Source organism: Ananas comosus, linkage group 6 (assembly GCF_001540865.1).
Source record: "Ananas comosus cultivar F153 linkage group 6, ASM154086v1, whole genome shotgun sequence".
Classification (NCBI taxonomy): domain Eukaryota; kingdom Viridiplantae; phylum Streptophyta; class Magnoliopsida; order Poales; family Bromeliaceae; genus Ananas; species Ananas comosus.
Genome location: NC_033626.1, coordinates 8,637,803 through 8,658,151, shown reverse-complemented (window position 1 = coordinate 8,658,151; position 20,349 = coordinate 8,637,803). Strand labels below are relative to the sequence as shown.

General features: G+C 34.5%; 1 protein-coding gene and 1 long non-coding RNA gene across 5 annotated transcripts in view; one reads left to right on the top strand and one right to left on the bottom strand.

The window, feature by feature from the left end:
- The window catches only part of LOC109711856, a 13,971-nt gene extending 3,418 nt beyond the window's left edge, over positions 1–10,553 (top strand). For all 4 annotated transcript variants that reach the window (XM_020235168.1, XM_020235169.1, XM_020235167.1 and 1 more), the window contains exons 3-8: positions 4,006–4,203; positions 4,343–4,615; positions 5,190–5,292; positions 7,752–7,870; positions 8,782–8,958; positions 9,350–10,553. In XM_020235168.1, coding sequence (XP_020090757.1) covers positions 4,006–4,203; positions 4,343–4,615; positions 5,190–5,292; positions 7,752–7,870; positions 8,782–8,958; positions 9,350–10,171 — 1,692 coding nt within the window. In that variant the 3' untranslated portion in view covers positions 10,172–10,553. The remainder of the gene's footprint in view (positions 1–4,005; positions 4,204–4,342; positions 4,616–5,189; positions 5,293–7,751; positions 7,871–8,781; positions 8,959–9,349) is intronic.
- On the bottom strand, positions 11,668–15,406 carry LOC109711196. Its single transcript, XR_002216532.1, has 2 exons — positions 14,719–15,406; positions 11,668–12,449 (listed from the first exon to the last, which is right to left on the bottom strand). It is a non-coding gene; the product is annotated as an uncharacterized LOC109711196 (long non-coding RNA).

Genomic DNA, 20,349 nt, shown 5'->3' with positions numbered 1-20,349 from the left:
GTATATTATAGATAGTAGTGTAGGCTATATATTATCTTATAGTTATAGATGAGGAGAGAGAATGGGATGAGATGAGTGAGAAGACTGAGATGAGTAGTTGGGAGTGCGGGCCGAAGGGGGGGAGAGGAGAGAGGAGTCTGAGCTTGCGTTATACTTATCGGGTAGCACGGATGCTTCGTCGTGAAGTGTTTTCTGATGTGCGGAGCTTCCTAATTGGTACAGATCGTCTCCGTTTGATTGATGATACTACTTTATTGAAAGTTATTTGAACTAAATTTTCAGAATTGTTTCTTTTGACATTCAGTGACTAGTGATCAAAAGATCTGCCACAATTGACAATTTTAATGTCCAATGTTGGGGTGTTTGTATGAGTTTAACGGGTGATAAAACAATCAAATTCAATGAAATTTTTATAGGAAATTCTTTCTTCACTATTTAGGTAATATCAGATATTTATTTATGAATTTAAGATCGTATTATCATATTTTTTATGATGATTTTTTAATTTTCAGTCGTTCAAGTTTTAACTATTTAGTTTGATAGGTAAATGATATCGAAAATTATGAATTGTCTAGTTTTAAGACTGATTTAGATAGGTGCTAGATCAAGTCTACGGTAGCCAGTCGTCGATTTTGTGAGAGCGCAGTCAGTTGACAACAAACTTGGTAGCACGGAGGTCTACCGGTTGCTTACCGATAGTATGAACAGCCGGATCTGTACAACATATATATAATTATATACTTATAAATATATATATATAGTGTATATATATAGTATGGTATTATTTTATGATGCATTGATATTTATAAGTGATTATTTTAGGTTTTTATGGAGCTGGATACTCACACAGTTACATATGTATCGTATATATGGGTGACTATTCTGATATTTGTATATATGGTACTAGCTATGATTTCTCTGTGGTATATATAGTATATATTATATAGAGCTCGCGGCTACTATAGCTCTTAGTGAGGCGATCGACCCTGGTACTTATGAAGTCGTTGTTTCGAATGATTAGAACTTCAAATCGACGATGCTCGTTTACCGGCATTTAACTCGTATCTAGGAGAGGGCTTCGTAGGAGAGTGATATTATGTATATAACTATATATATTATATAATTACTGATATGTTATATTTATCTATATTATATATTACATTTGATTAGTATATGATATGATATATATGCTTATATTAATATATACGATGGTTGTGAGTTATAGATTATATGGTAGAATTATCGTATGATATTATATGGTATATGCGAGTGGGTAGAGTACAGTATATAATTTATGATATGTAGTATGACTATGGTACATTGTTGACAAGTGTATGGTATAAATGTACATGCAATGTAGTATACATGCTACATGCAGCAATGGTTAGAGGTTACATGAGCAGTGGTATTATTACGTCTGTACATAGACATTGTATATATCATACATAGCTGTATATGTATATAGCATACGATTATGTATATGTATTATTAGCATAATTATTAATGTAGTATACATACATATGTATATATAATATATGGATATACGATTTATAGTATTAATTATATATAGGCAGTCGCTAGGAGTATAATAGTATATATATGTTATATTATATATGAGAGTCGGGCTACGTATTACTCTTATTAGGTTCATAGCCGTTCGTACTTATCAGTCGTTTTCAGATGTCATAGAACTTCCCCATGATGCATACATCCTATACGTTTAACTTTATCTAGAGCATTATAAATTCTAGACATCAAATGATATAATTTTTTGGATATCATTTACCTTACAAACAAAAGGTCACAAATGAGCAATTTTTAACCGGCGGTATGTGGATCTTGCTAGTTAAGGTGTAAAGAGATCCAGAACGTTTTGACTTTTTAATAAATAAATTATTCGAGCTACCTAGATAAGATCAAATAACTCGATCTTAATTGAGAGTGATCGATCACCATTTTTAGCGGCGTTCGTTCGATTGTTTCGGACGTTCATTTTCTACCCATTTGAGGACTTTTATTTATGATTTCGAAAAATTAACGAAATTTATTTTCTAGAAGTTTCATACTCTAGCATATTTTAACGGGAGTGGATGCGTGCAGCAAATTTCGGCGCTCCATCATCGAAAAAACTTAGGGATGCTCCGACGGAAGGAGTCGTATACTCATAATAGTATAGTAGCCCACTTCCTGTATACGGGTATAATATTAGATATGATATTATTTATACATACCAGTACAAATAGACATACATACTGATAGTAGTATATTTACGGGTGTAGTATGTATACAGGTAAGATAATATTTATAATAACTAGCATTACATAATAGGATACGCTAATGATTATAATACTATATACGTATATACTACACATACCTATACGTAGAGCGATGAACAGTATTAGATACATAATACAATTATAGTCATGCGTTATATATGTTATATATACGTATATTAATAGCCATTGCGCCGGAGGCTTACGTATAATATGTTATGAGGTATTGGAGCCTCGTTACTAATTGTAAGTTGTTTCAAATGATGGGCTTCCGCAATGCGGATCCATCGGTTTATATATGATCTTAGAGGTTATTTTTGAAACTTCTATAAAATAATATTTCGTATAATGTTGTCGAATATAATTAATAGTCCATCAATGTGTGTGTTAAATGATGCTTTTCAAAATCGATACGAAGGGTCTCGTAAAAAGGTTGGAATCAGACTATCTTTGCATTCAAAGGATCTGAGTTATTAATATTTATTCTTGTATGTAGGGAAGGTATGAATTTTCTATTCAAAATTCAAAGGCTAAAGTTTTGCCGGATTCTGTTATTAAGGTGAATAGCAGTTTAGTTGCATAGCGGCCGTTAAAAATTGTCAATTTTGTGAGCTATTGATCATAAGGTAAATGATATCGAAAAATTATAAAATTTAATTTCTAGAAGTTTTAAATGCTCTAGAAAATATTTGACGGTATGGATCGTCGATTCGGAAGCTCTATCATCGAAAACAACTTATGAGTACGAGAGCGATCGTACTCATAATAGTATAGTAGCCGGACCCTATATATACATACATACATACATACATATATCAAGTCGACTTTCCTGGAACGTTTTGAACTCATTTTTATGCAGAACCAAGGATAAACAACAGTCGTTAGATCGCCATTTTGTAATGAACTTCACCCATGTTTGATGTCGGGACTCTCACCTCTTCTCTTGCATCGGGGATTGTTTGTTGAGAACGGTAGAGTTCCCCAATTTGGATTCCAACAAGAACTCCTTTCTCCCCTGCCCGTCCTTCTTCTCCCACTGAATACGACTGGCTATGTGATATTCTGTTGGATGCTGAACTAAACAAACAAAGTTCGGGCTTCAACCCGACAACTAACTTTCCTCGATTTTCTTTGCGACCGACTAAGCCGCCGCCGAGTCATCCCAGGTATATATATATATATATATATATATATATATATATATATAGTTTCTGTGGATGTCATTGTTCATCCTGTTTCCATTTTTGTGTGATTTCTGCATTTTTTGCATAACGTCAATATATGATCTTCGTACTACCTGGTTTAATGTTCATACACCTGGTTTCTAGGTGAAAGTATGCTAATCTTATAGAGATAAATAGGCTAGAAACTTATAATCAGTGCTATATGTCAACTTATTCTTTGGGGCTACTTCTAGTTATTTTTGTTAAAATTTACTATTGATGTTTTACTTAGTAATCTTCTGTACACCAATCTTGATAGTTGTTGATTGTCTGCTATGTTCTCTTCAAAGGCAAAAGTAGATACAGAAAACTTTATGGTGTTGTCTGTCTTACCTCGCCCCTCTGAGTTTGGTACATATGTCAAACTTGCACTTTATAGTAATGACCGTTGGCCTGTGTTGACAGTTTTAGTATTTTCTGTTCTTGACCTCTCTTTCAAAATTGAATTGCTTCATGATAAAGAATTCTTAATTATTTTACAGCTTTTTCCCTTTTCTTATATTTTGCAGAGGAATTTTCATGTAGCTAGTATATATGCTGGAAAGGATAGTGTACCGCTTAAAGGAGCTTCAGTTATTTCGGAGCTAAAATATCTTTTGAATTTGTTGACTCTTTGTTGGCACTTTTCTAAAAAGCCCTTCCCATTATTCTTGGAGGCTACCGGCTACTCTGTAGAAGATGTCCTACTTCAGGAACCTAAAGCAGGAGTGAGTGGTCCCTGCTACAGCTATTGGAGTTTGAAATATTTTGTGTTGAAAACACCATGCCATGAATCTTCTTTTTTAAAACAAATATGTGACTTGTACCAGGCATCATATTGATAGCGTTTCCTTGAAATCTCTGCAGATTCTAAAGCCAGCTTTTACAATTCTAACTGACAAAAGCACAAAATGTATTCTGCTATTAATTAGGGGAACTCATAGTATCAGAGATACCTTGACAGCTGCAACTGGAGCAGTAGTACCATTCCACCATACTGTTGTAAATGAAGGTGGCATTAGTGATGTAGTTTTAGGATATGCGCACTATGGGATGGTTGCCGCTGCTCGGTGGACTGCAAAACTTGCGACTCCTTGTCTGATGAAGGCATTACATGAATATCCAGATTACAGAATACAGGTAAGCCATATCTCACATTTTAGTCTGACCTGTAATAATGTTATAGATATGAACATAGGAATCATCATTTCTTAGTTACATGCTATTCTGTGTTGTACTGTATACCCTGTTATTCTTTGCTGTTAACCTTGGATCTATGTGGATTGCACTGTGATTTTATTTATTACTTGTTTAGTTTCTTGGCCCTCGGCCTAGGTTTTAGAATATTTTCTTTACTTTGAGAAGCCAGGCATCTGGGATAAGAATAGTGTGCAGCTTTTGCTGTTAGCAAAATCTTTAATGACCTTTTAGGCCCTAAAACAGAAGCACTAATTTGAAGGGTCAACTTCTGCTGCAGCAAGACGCTGCTGCAAGGAATTAATAGAAAAGTTTTAAGTTCTTTGGGCATCTCTACTCAAATAGCACTTAGTGTAGAAGTTCCAATCACACTGAACAGGCTCTTAGGCTCATAGTCTGGATCAGTATCAACTCACATAAACATCAACTTGGAAATATTTTAACCATCAATCATTGATGCAATGATATCCCTGCAGGTTCTAGAATCATTAATATCTTCTCCTGAAAATCTTTGCAGATTGTTGGACACTCACTTGGTGGAGGCACAGCAGCTCTTTTAACTTGCATTTTGCGGGAGCAAAAGGAGTTCGCCGCAACTACATGTGTAGCATTTGCTCCAGGTTTTTGCTTTTTGATATGTTTTCCAGCATATTATCCTAGTTTTGTTCGAACCTGCATTAAAATCATTTAATGCTGTTTATCACTCAATAATTCATGTATATATATATATATATATGTATATAGTCCAGCTATGGTGCTTGTAAAAGCACCAAGCACTTGGTGCTTGTAAATTTTTTATCGTTAGATCTATGCCATTGATCATTTTCACCCGTTAGATTATACTATTCAACCAACCACCCACTCAACCCTAAGGGGCCCACATCATCTTAACCGCACACCCCTTAATTCAATGGCCAAAAATCTACGAGCACCAATAAATTGGTACTTTTAAAAGCATAGAAGCTCAATTATATATATATATATATATATATATATATAGAGTAGGTCTTGTGTGCTATTAGGAGCACGGAGACTCTCGTGTACCTAAGCCATTTTCGATAATGGAGCTTCTGAATCGACGATCGACTCCGTTAGACTTGATCTAGCATATTTGAAGTATCTAGAAAATAAATTTTGTTACTTTTCGATATCATTTACCTAATGATCGAAAGGGTTCAAAATCAACGGCTGAAAATAAAAATCTTACAAAAAGTGGTGATATAACATGAAAATTTTCGATCAAACATATTGATCTTGTTGTAAATAGTATAAAGAATTTTCTATCAAAATTTCATCTGATTTGAACACTTCTACACCGTTAAACTTGCAAACGGTATACATCAACCATTAAAAATTATTGATTTTTAACCCTTTCGATTGCTAGAAAAAGATACGAAAAAAATCACAAAATATATTTTCTAGATAGTTCAAATACGTAGATCAAGTCTAACGGAGCGATCTTGTCGATTCGGAAGCTTCTATTCCATCGAAAATGGCCTTAGCGAGCACGGAGGCCTCCGTGCTTTCTAATAGCGACACAAGACCTCTATATATATATATATATATATATATATAGAGAGAGAGAGTAAGGCTACTATACTCTTATGAGTATTGAGCCCATGATACTCATAAGTTGTTTTCGATGATGGGGCTTCCGAATCGACGATCCACTCCGTTAAATATGATCTAGAGTATTTGAAACTTCTAAAAAACAAATTTCGTAATTTTTCGAAATCATAATAAAGTCCATCAAGCGGGTATAAAATGAAAGGTCGAAATCGAACGACGTCCTAAAAATGGATGATCGGATCCTTTAATTTAAGATCGGAGTTATTGATCTTTATCTAGGTAGTGAATAGAATTTTCTATTAAAAATTCAATTGATTCCGATTCTTTTACACCATTAAACTAGTAGGTATCTCATACCGGCCGTTAAAAATTGTCAATTTTGTGACCTTTTGATCGTAAGGTAAATGATGTCGAAAAATTATGAAATTTGATTTCTAGAAGTTTTAAATACTCTAGATAACGTTTGACGGTATGGATCGTCGATTCGAAAACTCTATCATCGAAAACAACTTATGAGTACGAGGACGATCGTACTCATAATAGTATAGTAGCCGGACTCTATATATATATATACAGAAGCATATATATATATATATGTGGGCTGGAGCTACTATACTCATATAAGTATAGAGCTCTTTGTACTCATAAGTTTTCGACCGTTCAGATGAAAAAAAATGCGGTTAGGATGAAAGTGGTTACGGTTAGGTTAATAGTGGGCCCCCTAGGGTTCAGTGGGTGGTTGGTTGAATAGTATAATNAGAGCTAGGCTCCTATGCTTTCGAAAGTACGGGGGCCTCCGTACTTGTAAGTTGTTTTCGATGATGGAACGTCCGATTCGGCGATCGGTTCCGTTAGACATGATCTACACTATTGGAACTATCTAGAAACCAAATTTCATAATTTTTTGACTTCGTTTGCCTAGTTGAGCCGGAATGCTATCGGTGGCAAACGGGCTCCATTGCCACCCATTTGTTTTCGATAATAGAGCCTCCAAATCGACGATTGGCACTGTTGGACATGATCTATACCACTTGAAGCATCTAGAAACCAAATTACATGTTTCTCTGATATTGTTCTCTTGTCCATCAAGTGGACACAAAAATGAACGACTGAGAATGAATATCCTTTAAAATGTGATGATAGGAATCTTTTAATCAAGATCAAAAGTATTGATCTTGTTCTAAATAGTTTAAAAAATTTTCTAACCAAAATTCAATTGATTTGGATATCTTTACACTGTTAAACGTGAAAACACCTCATATCGACCATTAAAATTATAAATTTTAAAACATTTTGATCATTAGGTCAATGATGTCGAAAAACTTTAAAATTTTGTTTCTAGATACTTCAAGTGGTATAGATCATTCTCAACAGTGCCGATCGTCGATTTGGAGGCTCCATTATCGAAGAGGTAGCTAAAGCTCCAATTCATACTTTTGCTAAATATTTACATTTGCGAAAGATTTGAAGTTAATATCTAATTAATTGATGGTGCTCATCCTACTTTCAGCTGCTTGTATGACATGGGAGTTGGCAGAGTCAGGCATGCACTTTATTACTTCAGTTATCAACGGCGCTGATTTGGTTCCTACTTTTTCAGCTGCTTCAGTTGATGACCTGCGTTCTGAGGTTGAACTTAAATCATACGACTTTCTTACTACTAGTATACTGCTTTTAATGAGTAGGCCTACAATTACACTCTGTTCAGATGGAAAGAAAGGGAGAGAAAAGGAGAGAAAGTGATGAAAGAATCACTCTCTTGTTTGGATAGAAACCTTAGGGGAGGGAGAGAAACAGAATGACAATGACCTTTTGTAACAGTCAGTTTATTTTTCTTTTCTTTTTGAAATTCTTTGCATGAGGTTCTGCATTGGTATAGTTGCCCCTGGAGAAAGTTGCGTCTTGTTGCCAAGCTATAATATACAAAATTAATATCTCAGATCTTAATGTGAATAAAAGTAAATAGTTGATCCCTGGTTTCATGTACATCTACTCTGTAACTTGAGAAATTGCTATAGATGGGAGAGCAGCAGGTTTTAATTGATTGAAAACTTTAACCTGTGATGCTTGTGGTATAAGTCCTGTGCTCTGATCCATGTTATTTAAATTGAACTATTTGAAATGTAATCACTTGCTATGTAGATTCCACTGAGGTGGCATAATTTCCTTATTAAGCATGTTTATAGGTACATTTGTAGGCTGTTTCTGTTAGGAAAGCCAGGATTTTGATTATAGGTATGATATGAAATCATAGGCACATTAATTTGAAGGGCTCTATTGAATTATAGGGAGGCACTTTATCAAATGTAAGTGTCAGATGTCAATATCGTGAGTGGAACATTTTAGAGTATGAAAAGAGACCTAGCTGATCCAAAAATAGGCAATGATAGTTCCATGTACTTCTAACATTAACTGCTGGACAAAGAAATGACTTGATTTCTATGTTTTTGGGCTGTATTCTTTAAAGAATTAGTGCAGCCTCACAGTTTGAAAAGTTGCTAGCGTAATTCTTTATGATCAAGATATTTTACATGGAACAGGTGATGGCATCAGCATGGTTAAATGACCTACGAAATCAAATCGAGCAGACAAGAATTTTAAGTACAGTATATCGCTCAGCATCTGCCTTAGGCTCTCGACTTCCATCTATTGCAAATGCTAAAGCAAGAGTAGCTGGAGCTGGTGCTATTCTACGTCCAGTCTCTGCTCGAACACAGGTTTGATAAGCAAATAGCATTCAGACTTGGCCTTGGTTTTTTGTGTTTCTGCTAACTAAACTAGAAAATAAAATGAAGAGTCTATATCATATATCTTTGTTCTTATAGTTTTACTTGAACTATGACTACTGGGAATATCAATATTAGTTGTTCTGCATTCACTAAAAGTATTTGAGCTAATATTTTAAGCCAACTATGAGTTGTGCTGTTCATGAGCGACGCGAAATCGATTGATGTACAAGAATCTTGGGATTTTGGACTTGTTTTCTTTTTTCCTTCTCCCTCTTCCTTCTACCTTTGAGTTTACATCAGGGAAATTTTCAAGACTTTGCGAAAACAAGTTGGTTCTTTTCCCTTCATTGATTTTTGACATCTAACCTTTCTTGTTTAGGTTGTTATGAAAAGAGCTCGGAATGTAGCTCAGGCTGCATGGACGCGACCAGCACTCCAGCTATCATCCTGGTCATGTATTGGGCCCCGCCACCGCAATAAGCCTTCTGCTTCAAATGCAACATTAGAAGTAAACAGTATAGATACCTCCCCCTCTACAAGCGATATTACGACTGAGCCTTTTCTAACACTTACGGAGACCACCAAGGAAACTGCGGAGGTCATTACACCATCAGGAGGTATAGAGTGGACTTCAGAAGTCGAGCGTTCTTATTTGATAGAAACATCCCATACTGCTGAAATAGAAGAAGATGAGGGGGGGATTGACGGTGAGGATGATCTCATGGGCCACGGTAGAAGCGAGGACAGCATGACCGAAGTGGAGCTATGGCAGCAGCTTGAGAATGAATTGTACCGGCCAAGGGATAGAGAACAAGCCGACTTAGTGAGAGAAATAGCAAAGGAGGCGAACACTGCTGCTGAAGAAATTGAGAGTTCCTCAGCGGAACTGCTTACTGAAACTAAGGAAGTGCATAGATTCTATCCTCCGGGCAAAATCATGCACATCGTTACATATGCTCAAGAGGAGGCAGCAATCCAAGAAGGTGCGGATAGAGATGAGGAAGATAGGGATTCGCAATCAGATGAAACAATCGGGATATTCTTGACACCAAGATCATTATATGGCAAGTTGAGGCTTTCCCAGCTGATGATTAATGACCATTACATGCCGATTTATAGGAGAAATATTGAGCAGTTAATTTTTGAGTTAGAGAAGAGTTTTTCCAAGGAGATACCTTCCGGTGATGAAGTTGAATGCTAACTAATTGTATGCGCAATAGATTTAAATGTTTGTAAATGATAAATGTTATACATGTCATAATATGAGCTTCAAATTAGGGCCCTATTCCTTCTCCCTTGTTCCCAAAATCATTTTAGTTGTTTCAGGTGTATAGGTAATAAATCTACACAGAAAAATCGCCCAAAAGAATTTATTAGTTAATTCGGAGTGGACAGGTTCTGATTTCTTGTTGTATTATTGCAAACAGCAGTTCTCTCTTTTTGATGGTTCATGGTTGTAGAGAATTTTTTCTTAAGGGCGAAAGTTTGATCTTTTTCTCCCTTTTTTTAAAATATTTGACTGTAGAGATAATCGCCTACAGTATTGATTGTTTTTATGATTTGTTTTGAGTCGATTCATGATAGTTTGTTCCTTAATGTGAATGTGATGGTCTGTTCATCAATGCTTTTAGGTTAAAGGGTAGCTTGCTACTCAGAAGTTTCTAAATGTTGTTCTCTTTCAGTCATGTCCATTTTTTCTTGTTGAGGGATTGAGTAAAATCCCTTTCTACACTCAGACAACATTTGAGTATTGCTTTTTGAGTGTGTGTATATTGATTATTTGAGTATTTGTTGTTTCTCTTAACTGTGTGGTTGCTCTTAAGCTGCCTGCGTTGTGCCCGTATATTACAATTTTTTATGATGGAAAGAAAATAGTGTTCTGGAGAGGATAACTATTTATCTTACATTAACACAGTGTAGTGGCATTAAAATCAGATAGCATGTGTAAAATCTTCCTTCCTTAGTAGTTTATACCCTTTTATTTTTCCCGTGGTCAAAAGAAAAGTAGTCATACATTCGCTACAATTACTACCATCACTTAATCGGCATATGTTAATAACAACAGTCCCATGTTTGATGCAAAAATTAAAAAGAAAAAATCTTAGCCTGTATATCTTATTTCTTACTGCCCTAATAGATGCATGCTAGAGTCTAGTATAAGAAGTTGCTAATACCTCATGTTAGCCGCGCCTAACAATATAGATTGGATATGTGCGAGTGTTATTGAGAGTATATATATAGTAAATTTTATGTGATTACATCTGGACCCTCTGGTCCATCTCTGATCCTTCTCACATTCCAATAACGTCTAGTACATGTTAAGAAGAGTGTTCCGAATAATAGTTTTATGTTAGATAACTAAACAAAAAAAAAGGACTTAAAAAACCAATCCATCTTGGAATAGAAAAGTATTCGTTCGACCTTGGTAGTCTTTTGTTTGGATGGGAGTCATAATTTCCTAGGGTTAGAGAATCGTATTATTAGTGTTTTCTTTATTTACTATGTGGTTCATGGTGAAGGCGACATTTGTGTTACCCGGAAAACTTCCTAATAGCAGTGCTTTGAATATTCTTTCTCAGTGTCAAGAATCTCTCCAGTTGTTTCGGTCCAACACCAGCACAGGCAGAGGTCCATGAAATCACGCAATAAATCAACTGGGCGAATGTACTGCAGCTCAATGACCTACAAGGCATTGTGGACCAGTTTATCAATATCATGTTCATTCTATCCCACAGTTTACACAGAATACAAAAAGATGGCTATAATTAATGCATTTACAAGGATGTCTGTAACTACATAATAAAACCATTCTTCGGGTTAGTTTAACAACAAAATCTTAGGCTGTAATAGAAAAGAATAACACTACATCGTAATTCGTACAAGCTTCTCACTTGGCCATAAATGCCCATGTTGACTTGCTTATATAATAACTGTATTGAAATGCCGAAGTCGCACACCACCTTCTCACTGATTGCGTGGAAGAAACAAAGCAAAGAGAGTGAGAGATTGAAGCCTTAACACTCCTCTATCTGAGGACTGAATGAACAATTTTTGGCATGCTGCCTACCAAATTCGGCAGTGTAAATCTCTTGCAACTCTGGCAATTCCTCCTTGTATCGAGCAATGAAATACTTAGCAAACTTCTTCTCCGATGACACCATAACAGTGGAGAGTTTATACTCTCTGTCACAAAGACTTCTAGATATAAGCATCAAGAGGACACGATGGCGAGGAATGATTCTGTTATCCAAGCTGTATTTCAGCAGGTCAGGATGGCGGTCAATGAGAGAAGGTTCAAATCCAGCCTCCTTGACGAAGAACTCCATCTTGGCACTCATCGTCTTTTCCGACAGCGTCACAATCACTGGGGACTTCTAGAATGCTGCGAGAAACTGAGCCTCCGTCCACCCAAAGCTCTTCATGCAGTCTAGCTTGCCCTTGAGCTTGGCCTTGCTTACGAAGTGGAGCACCCACAGTGCCTGTGGGTAGGGAGGAATATAACTCCGATAACAAACAGATAGCTAAGACAACCTGTGTTTATATTTCTTACCGTAATACAAATGCGAAAATTGATAACAGATATTAAATGAATACTTGACTTGGAAGACATATTTGCTTGTGTGTTGCCCAAATGCATCAGAGCTTTAGATGTCTTAAACATATAAGAAATCCAAGAGCGGTTTAGAGATCTTCTCTTTCAACGCTATGAAATGGTGGCGGACGTTACCTTCAGAAAGCTGTTTCTGCCACAATTTTGAAGTATAAGAGAAGAGAAGATCCAAACTACTCACACTTTTTGGAGCCTCCAAAGCATAATGAAAATATGCTTTTAAGACAATACATTCTCGAACTAGGCCTTTATATAAATATGGATATCAGGTATATCCACAATTTGTTCAAAAATATAGAAACATAACAGAAAAATAAAATATCGCACTAATATATAGAAGAAAATAACCAGAGTCTTATCTAAAGTAAAAGAAAAATACCCCAAACCCATCCGAACTTGAAACCATATTGTCTCGCAAATTGTGAATGGACTCAGCAGTCACCAAGTTCTTTTTTTTCTCTCACAATGAATGAGAATATGAATACCACTAATATGGTTATAGATACAAATCCGAATTCAATGACTATCAGAATTTAAGTGCCTACTAGGCTCTGCTTTTGTTTTTGAGTGCATTTGACAAATAGAGAATTCCAGTGCTTATGCAGCCAAAAAAACTTCTCTGAGACTTAAAGATAGAAGCTCCAATGAGTGATTTTACTTCCCCAGAGATTTTAGCAAGGGAATATAAAGATAGAAGTCAAGGCAGTATACTATCAGTAGTAAACAGGCTCCCTACTAATAAATGTACCAAACATAACATAGAGGGTGTTTGGCTTAGCTTTTAAAAAGCGCTTTTGGGCTGAAAAGTGATTTTCGGCTCAATAGAGCGTTTGGCAACTCACTTTTGAAAATCTGATTCTGCTTTTTAGAATCAGAAAACTGATTTTGAAGGTCCCAGAATCAGAAACAGAAAAAAGCTGCTTCTTGAAATCTTATTCTGATTTTGGATTAAAACTTTAATTTTTTATTTTTATTTTAATTTTATTTTAATTTTTAATTTTCAGATTCATTTTTGAATTTTTAAATTTTAACATTTAAATTTTAAATTTTGAAAAATAGATTTCAAATTTTAAATTTTAAATTTTAATTTAAAATTTCAAATCGCAAATTTTAGATTTCAAATTTTCAAATTTAAAATTTCAAATTTCAAATTTCAAATCATGTCAAAAATTAAAATTTTTAAATTCTCAATTAATATTTTTATCTTCAAATTATAAATTCAATTAATTTTTAACTTATTTTTAAAAATTTAAATTTAATATTAATATTAAATATTAAATTTTAAATTTAATTAAAATATTCAAATTTAATTCTTAAATTTAAATTTCATAATTATTAATTAATATTATAAATTATTTAATTTAAATAATATTTTAAATATTTTATATTTATATTTCATAATTATTATATTTTTACATTAAATTTTAAACTTTAAATTTAATTTAGATTTAAATTTAAATTAAATCTTAATTTAAAGTTTGAAATTTATATTATATTTATTTTTATATATTAAAATTTTATATTTTAAAATTCATAATTATATATATTTTTAAATTTATATTTATATTTTTAAATTTTAAATTTCATAATTATTTTAAATTTTAAAATTTTAAATTATTATTTAAATTAGATTTTAAATTATTTTAAAATAAAATTTAATAAAAATATTAATTTATGCAAACATCAAAAATAATTTGCCAAACAGCTTTTCAAAATCACTTCAGAAAAATCACTTTTATCTAAACTCTGCCAAACGCTTTACAGCTTTTAACCAAAATCACTTCTCCAAACCAAAATCACTTTTTCAGAAATCACTTTTTCAGAAGCTAGGCCAAACAGGCCCATGTGCAACTAATAAAACAAACATAAAGGTTGAATGGCTAATTATCTAGTTTGTGCGACTAAATATCTATTGTTATCATTTGAGCAAGTTGGATAATGGTTGATTGATATTTTTTGAATTATTATTTCATATAATTGATTATCTGTTTCTATAAATAGATGTAGAATAATTATTATATAAGTTAATGCATATCAAAGTATATTTCTTAATATAATCCTAATTGTCCTCAATATATCATTACATATAATCAACATATATTTAAATATATTTAAAATAATATTTTATTCAAGTAAACCTCGCATATTGTATCCTAAAAGTTTTAGGAATTCCCATATCACCGTGTCCGTATCGTGTCCTATCCGCATCCCCATATCCGTATCTGTGCATCATAGAAAATTGATGATTTGCACTGTCAACCATGATCTACACTATTCGAACTATTTAGAAACCAAATTTCACGCTTCAAGTTTTTTTTTTGGGGTCCATAAGCATACATTAAAATATATGGCTGCGAATGAATATTCCTAAAAAGGTCAGGATACTAATCTTGTTTCCGTGATCAAGAGTGTTAAATAGATCAAAGAATCAATCATTACGTAAATAATATAGAAAAGGCATGAAATTTGGTTTATATGCAATTCAAACGGTCTAAATAATGTTTGATGATACATATCGCCGATTTGAATGCCCTCTCATCAATAACTCATCATTTGTACTAGAACCCGTTGACCACTGATAGTATTCAAGCCCAAGTTCAAAAATAATTCTCCTAGCACAGAGAAACATTACTCAAACAACATTTCATCCAACATTAGTGCACCCTACAGTACAGTAAAACATGCCCTGAAACATGCATACTATGCAGAACTCGAATTCAAAAGCCGAAGAGAACAGATACCATCCAAACCCAATTTTCACCATACCAGTGAGAACGCCGGGGACGAGCGCGGAACCCCGAGCCCCTCAACGCGAGCCACCAACCCACGGAATTAGTTGCTATTATTGCAACCTTATAAAAGAAGATACTTATTATTTACCATCATCTAACAGGAGTCGTCTCTCCACTCCATCTCTTACTCTCTCCTTTCTCTTTTTCACCCTCCAAAGAAGAACCACCATTGTTGGGGGTGATAGATATTTATAGGTATGTAAAATAAAACGAAAATTAAATACATACCAAAATTCAGGATCAAAAATAAAATAAGATAACTCACAGAGCGCCAAAGAGAAGAAATTCTTGATCAATCTTGCGGAAGCGTGAAGTCCGGCTATGATCTGAAAGTCACGAACCGAACTTGGGTGATTTGGTTTCTCCCCCTATCTCAGGCACTTTATCGTATGGTGTGGAACCGATGGTAATTCTTCACCAGAATGCATATGAGAAGGTGGCAGGACCAATACCCCTTTATATAGAGTCCAAATCGACTTCCCATCAAAGTCTGATTAGGATTCTATTTAAATTTAAAATAGATGGGATAGGGATAAAATATACCATATCAAATAGTTCTAAATCTGTTAGGATTGACCTTTATCTATAGCAAATCCTAATTTAAATATGATTAATTGGGCCACAATATATGGAAATCCTAACAATCTCCCACTTGGCTCATATTAATTATATTCTATTAACGGATTTTCTATACTCCAAACTTTATTGCGCATTATTGAAAACTTTATGGTCAAATACCTTAGAACTCACTTGATCTTTAGCTCAAACTAAAAGACTACAATGATAGGAACTATGGCGGTCCACCTCTTCATAACGAAATTTTTCTGCCATAATTACCGTATCATCTTCACCTTCTAGCCGAGTACTTTATATGGCACAACTTTATAAATGAACTTAAAATGTATGTTCATTCGTTAATAGGCGAAACTTTATGACTATTAAATGGTCCAACACAGCTGCATTAAACTTTAACTTTATTGAAAAAAGATAGATGTTACAACTTTATACATCAAAAAAACTAATCAAACTCATACTTTTAACACGATCTGTAAAAGACCCAGGTGCCGGCCCCTTGGTCATTGGGTTTGCAATCATACACTTGGTACTAATGTATTCAATTGTAACATAACATTCATCTATTTTCTCTCTCACAACAAGATATTTAGTGTCCAAATGTTTACACTCCGTTATATTGTTGTTATTGGCAAAGGAAAACGCAGCTGAACTATCACAGAAAATCTTTATTGGACGAGCACTGGAGTCCACACTTCTTAAGTCTGTGATAAAATTTCTAAGCCAAATAGCCTGTAATGTGGTCTCGTAACATGTAATATGATCCAAAGTTCCTTTCAAATACCTCATAACCTTTTCTTCTTTTTTTTTAGCAGCCTTCCAATGCTCAATGCTTGGATTACTTTAATACCTGCCAAGTAATCCAACGGCAAAAGCAATATCCGGACATGTGCACGTCTGTGCATACATAAGACTACCAATTGCAGAGGCATAGGATATGTTTTTTTCATCTGTTCAATTTCTAATTGGTTCTGGGACACTAAAAAGCATTAAGCTTATCCCCTTTCTAGACAGGAGCAATACTGGACTTATATGCAATAACCCAAGATCATTACTGGCAAACAAAATATCATCAATATAAAGGACTAAGACAATTATTTTACTCCCACTAACCTTTAAATAAATATATTGATCAGCAATGTTTTTTTTAAAACCGAAAGTTAAAATAGTTTGTTTAAATTTTAAATACCATTGTCGGGAGGCTAGTCCATATACTGATTTCTTTAATTTGCATACCAAGTGCTCCTTTTCCTTTTGCGAGAATCCTTCAGGTTAATTCATATACACCTCTTCATAGAGATCCCCATTTAAAAAAATGGTTTTTGACATCCATCTGGTGTAGCTCGAGATCAAAATGAGCAACCAGAGCCAAAATAATACGAAAAGATTTATTTCTAGATACTAAAGAGAAAGTCTCTTTATAGTCAATGCTTTCTTTCTGAGTAAATTCTTTTGCCACAAGACGGGCCTTGTATCTCTCTATGTTACCTTTGGAGTCCCATTTGATTTTATAAACCCGCTTACATCCTACGGGTTAAACTCCTATAGGTAACTCAACAAGATCCCATACCTTATTGTGTTTCATGAATTCAATCTCATCCTTCATGGCATTGTACCATTCCGTAGAATTATTACTATTTATGGCTTCAGAAAAACTAAGAGGATCATCTAAACTCTGGCCATTCAGATAAAGATAAACGATATAATCACTGGATATAGCCGGTTTTTCTCTGTTTTGAGGATCTTCTTAAATCTATCTGATTATTCACATGTACATCTTGATGTGGATTATTCACTTGTACATCTTGATGTGGATTATCCACTTGTACATCTTGATGTAAATTATCCACTTGTACATCTTGATGTGAATAATCAATAATAGGTTCATAATGATTTTGGGTTCTAAAATGATTTGTTGTTCTACTGGAATAGAAATCATCAAATCATGAGGGACAATAGTGGGTCTGTCAAATACAGAATCCGAATGCTCTTTAATTTTCTCAAATTCACTGAATCGAGGTTCAGAGCTCCCACTAATTGCACCGTCCTCAATAAACCGTGATGTTTTAGTTTCTGCAATCTTTATAGGAAGTGATGGACAGTAAAATTTATACCCTTTGGACCTTTCTGAATAACCAATAAAATATCCTAATATAGTTCGAGGGTCCAATTTCTTTATTTGTGGATCATATAATTTGGCCTCAGCTTCACAACCCCAAGTATGAAAATGTCTTAAACTGGATTTCCTACCTGTCCAAAGCTCAAAAGGAGTCTTAGTAGCAGCCTTAGTAGGGACCCGATTAAAAAAATACAGGGCTGTTTTGAGTGCCTCACTCCACAATGATATCGGAAGGGTAGAATTACTGATCATACTCCTGAGCATATCAATTAATGTGCGGTTCCTTCTTTCAGCAACATCATTCTGATCAGGTGTTCCTGGCATGGTGTACTGTGGAACAATTCCGCACTGCTCCAGAAACTTAGCAAAATGCCCAGGGATTTGGCCTTTATCTGTTTGTTTACCAAAATATTCACCACCTCTATCTGATCTGACTACTTTTATCCTTTTCTCAAGTTGATTCTCTACTTCAGCCTTATATGCCTTAAAGGCATTTAATGCTTCAGATTTTTCTTTAAGCAAATAGAGATAGCCATATCGAGAGTAGTCATCAGTAAACGTGATAAAATATTTATGGTCAGTAATTGATAGAGGAAAAGGTCCGCATATATCGGTATGAATCAACTCTAATATTCCATCACATCTTTTAGCACATTTAGAGGAAGTTTTGGTCTGCTTTCCTTTTATGCAGTCCACACATATTCCAAAGTCACAGAAGTCCAAATCATCTAAAATGCCTTCTCTAATTAACCTTTGGATTCTCTGTTTTGAGATGTGTCCTAACCTCTTATGCCACAATATGGATGACCTTTCATTATTAATGCCACGTTTTGATCCAATATTTTCGTGCATGGTAAGAAGGATTTCACTAAATGAATCATCTAAAAATACTTTATATAGATTATTTTCCAAAACACCATAGCCAACTATTTGAGATTTATAAGATAAAGAAAAAACTTTATTATTAAAACTGAAACTATATCCCAATCCAACAAGTTTCGAAATAAAAATTAAATTCTTAGAAAAATTTGGAACATAAAATATATCAACTAAATCCAAAATGTGACCAGTAGAAGAACTAATCTAAATGTTCCTACAAATTCTACAAGAGAAAGGTGAGTTAGAATTTTTAGGACTTTTAGTTTCAGGTTATCAAATAGGGATATTTGGATTTCTAATGGTATTAGGACCATTTTTTGGGTTATTCTTAGTGCTCCGAGAGATAAAGCTCACCTTATTAGTAGAGAGTTCGGCTGAGGTGGGGAATATCACCGAAAATGGGTGATCTCTTTTTCTGTCCACAATTTTTTGTTTATTCAGCATGTTAAATTAATAAATATTGTTCTAAATTTGATAGGTTGTATGTTAGAAAAAACTAGAGCTTTAAACCTTTTTTATGAGAATGGAAAGTAGAACTGATAACCTAGAATGTAGGTTGAAATATGTGGAATCTAACTTAGGTAAAAGCTAAGGTGAGACATAGAGGCTGTGAACTCTATGATAGTCTTGAACTAAAAGAACAAGCTAGGAATAATGGCGTGTATTTGTCAATCAATTAGAGAGTAGTCTGGCCTCCTTTGGCTCTCCATGAGGTGTGTGTAGGTCAATCGACTAGAAAGTAATATGATTTCCCTTGGCTCTCCATAAAGTGTGTGCGTATGTCAACTGATTGGAGAGTAGTACGATTTTCCTCAGCTCTCTATGAGGTGTGCGTATATATCAACCGACTGGAGAGTAGCACGATCTCCCTCAACTCTCCATGAGGTGTGTGTATGTCAACCAATTGAAGAGTAGTATGATCTCCCTCGGCTCTGCATGAAGTGTGTGTATGTCAACCATTTGGAGAGTAACACGATCTCCCTCGGCTCTACATGAGATGTGTGTGTATATCAACCAATTGGAAAGTAGTATGATTTCCCTCGGCTTTCCTTGAGATATGCAGTTGGGGTGTATGTCTGGAAAGCCGTACGATCTCCCTCAGCTCTCCATGAGGTCTGGTGTGGAACTATTAGATGGCTAGAGATATGGGGTAGTTGAGCAAACCTATACAACCAGAGAGAGGATTGAAGTGCCGTAGCACGGATCGTGCCAGAAACTTGTCTGCACTGTGCATGACAGGTCATGCCGATACATGTTAATCGTAAAAAATATATGTGCCGACACATGCTAGCATGAAATATTTATTTTCTTTAACAACAAAATATTTTAATTGATTATTATATATCTTTATCAAATTTTTTAAACTTTCTTGAGAAAATTACTTACTAATTTAAAAAATTTACTAA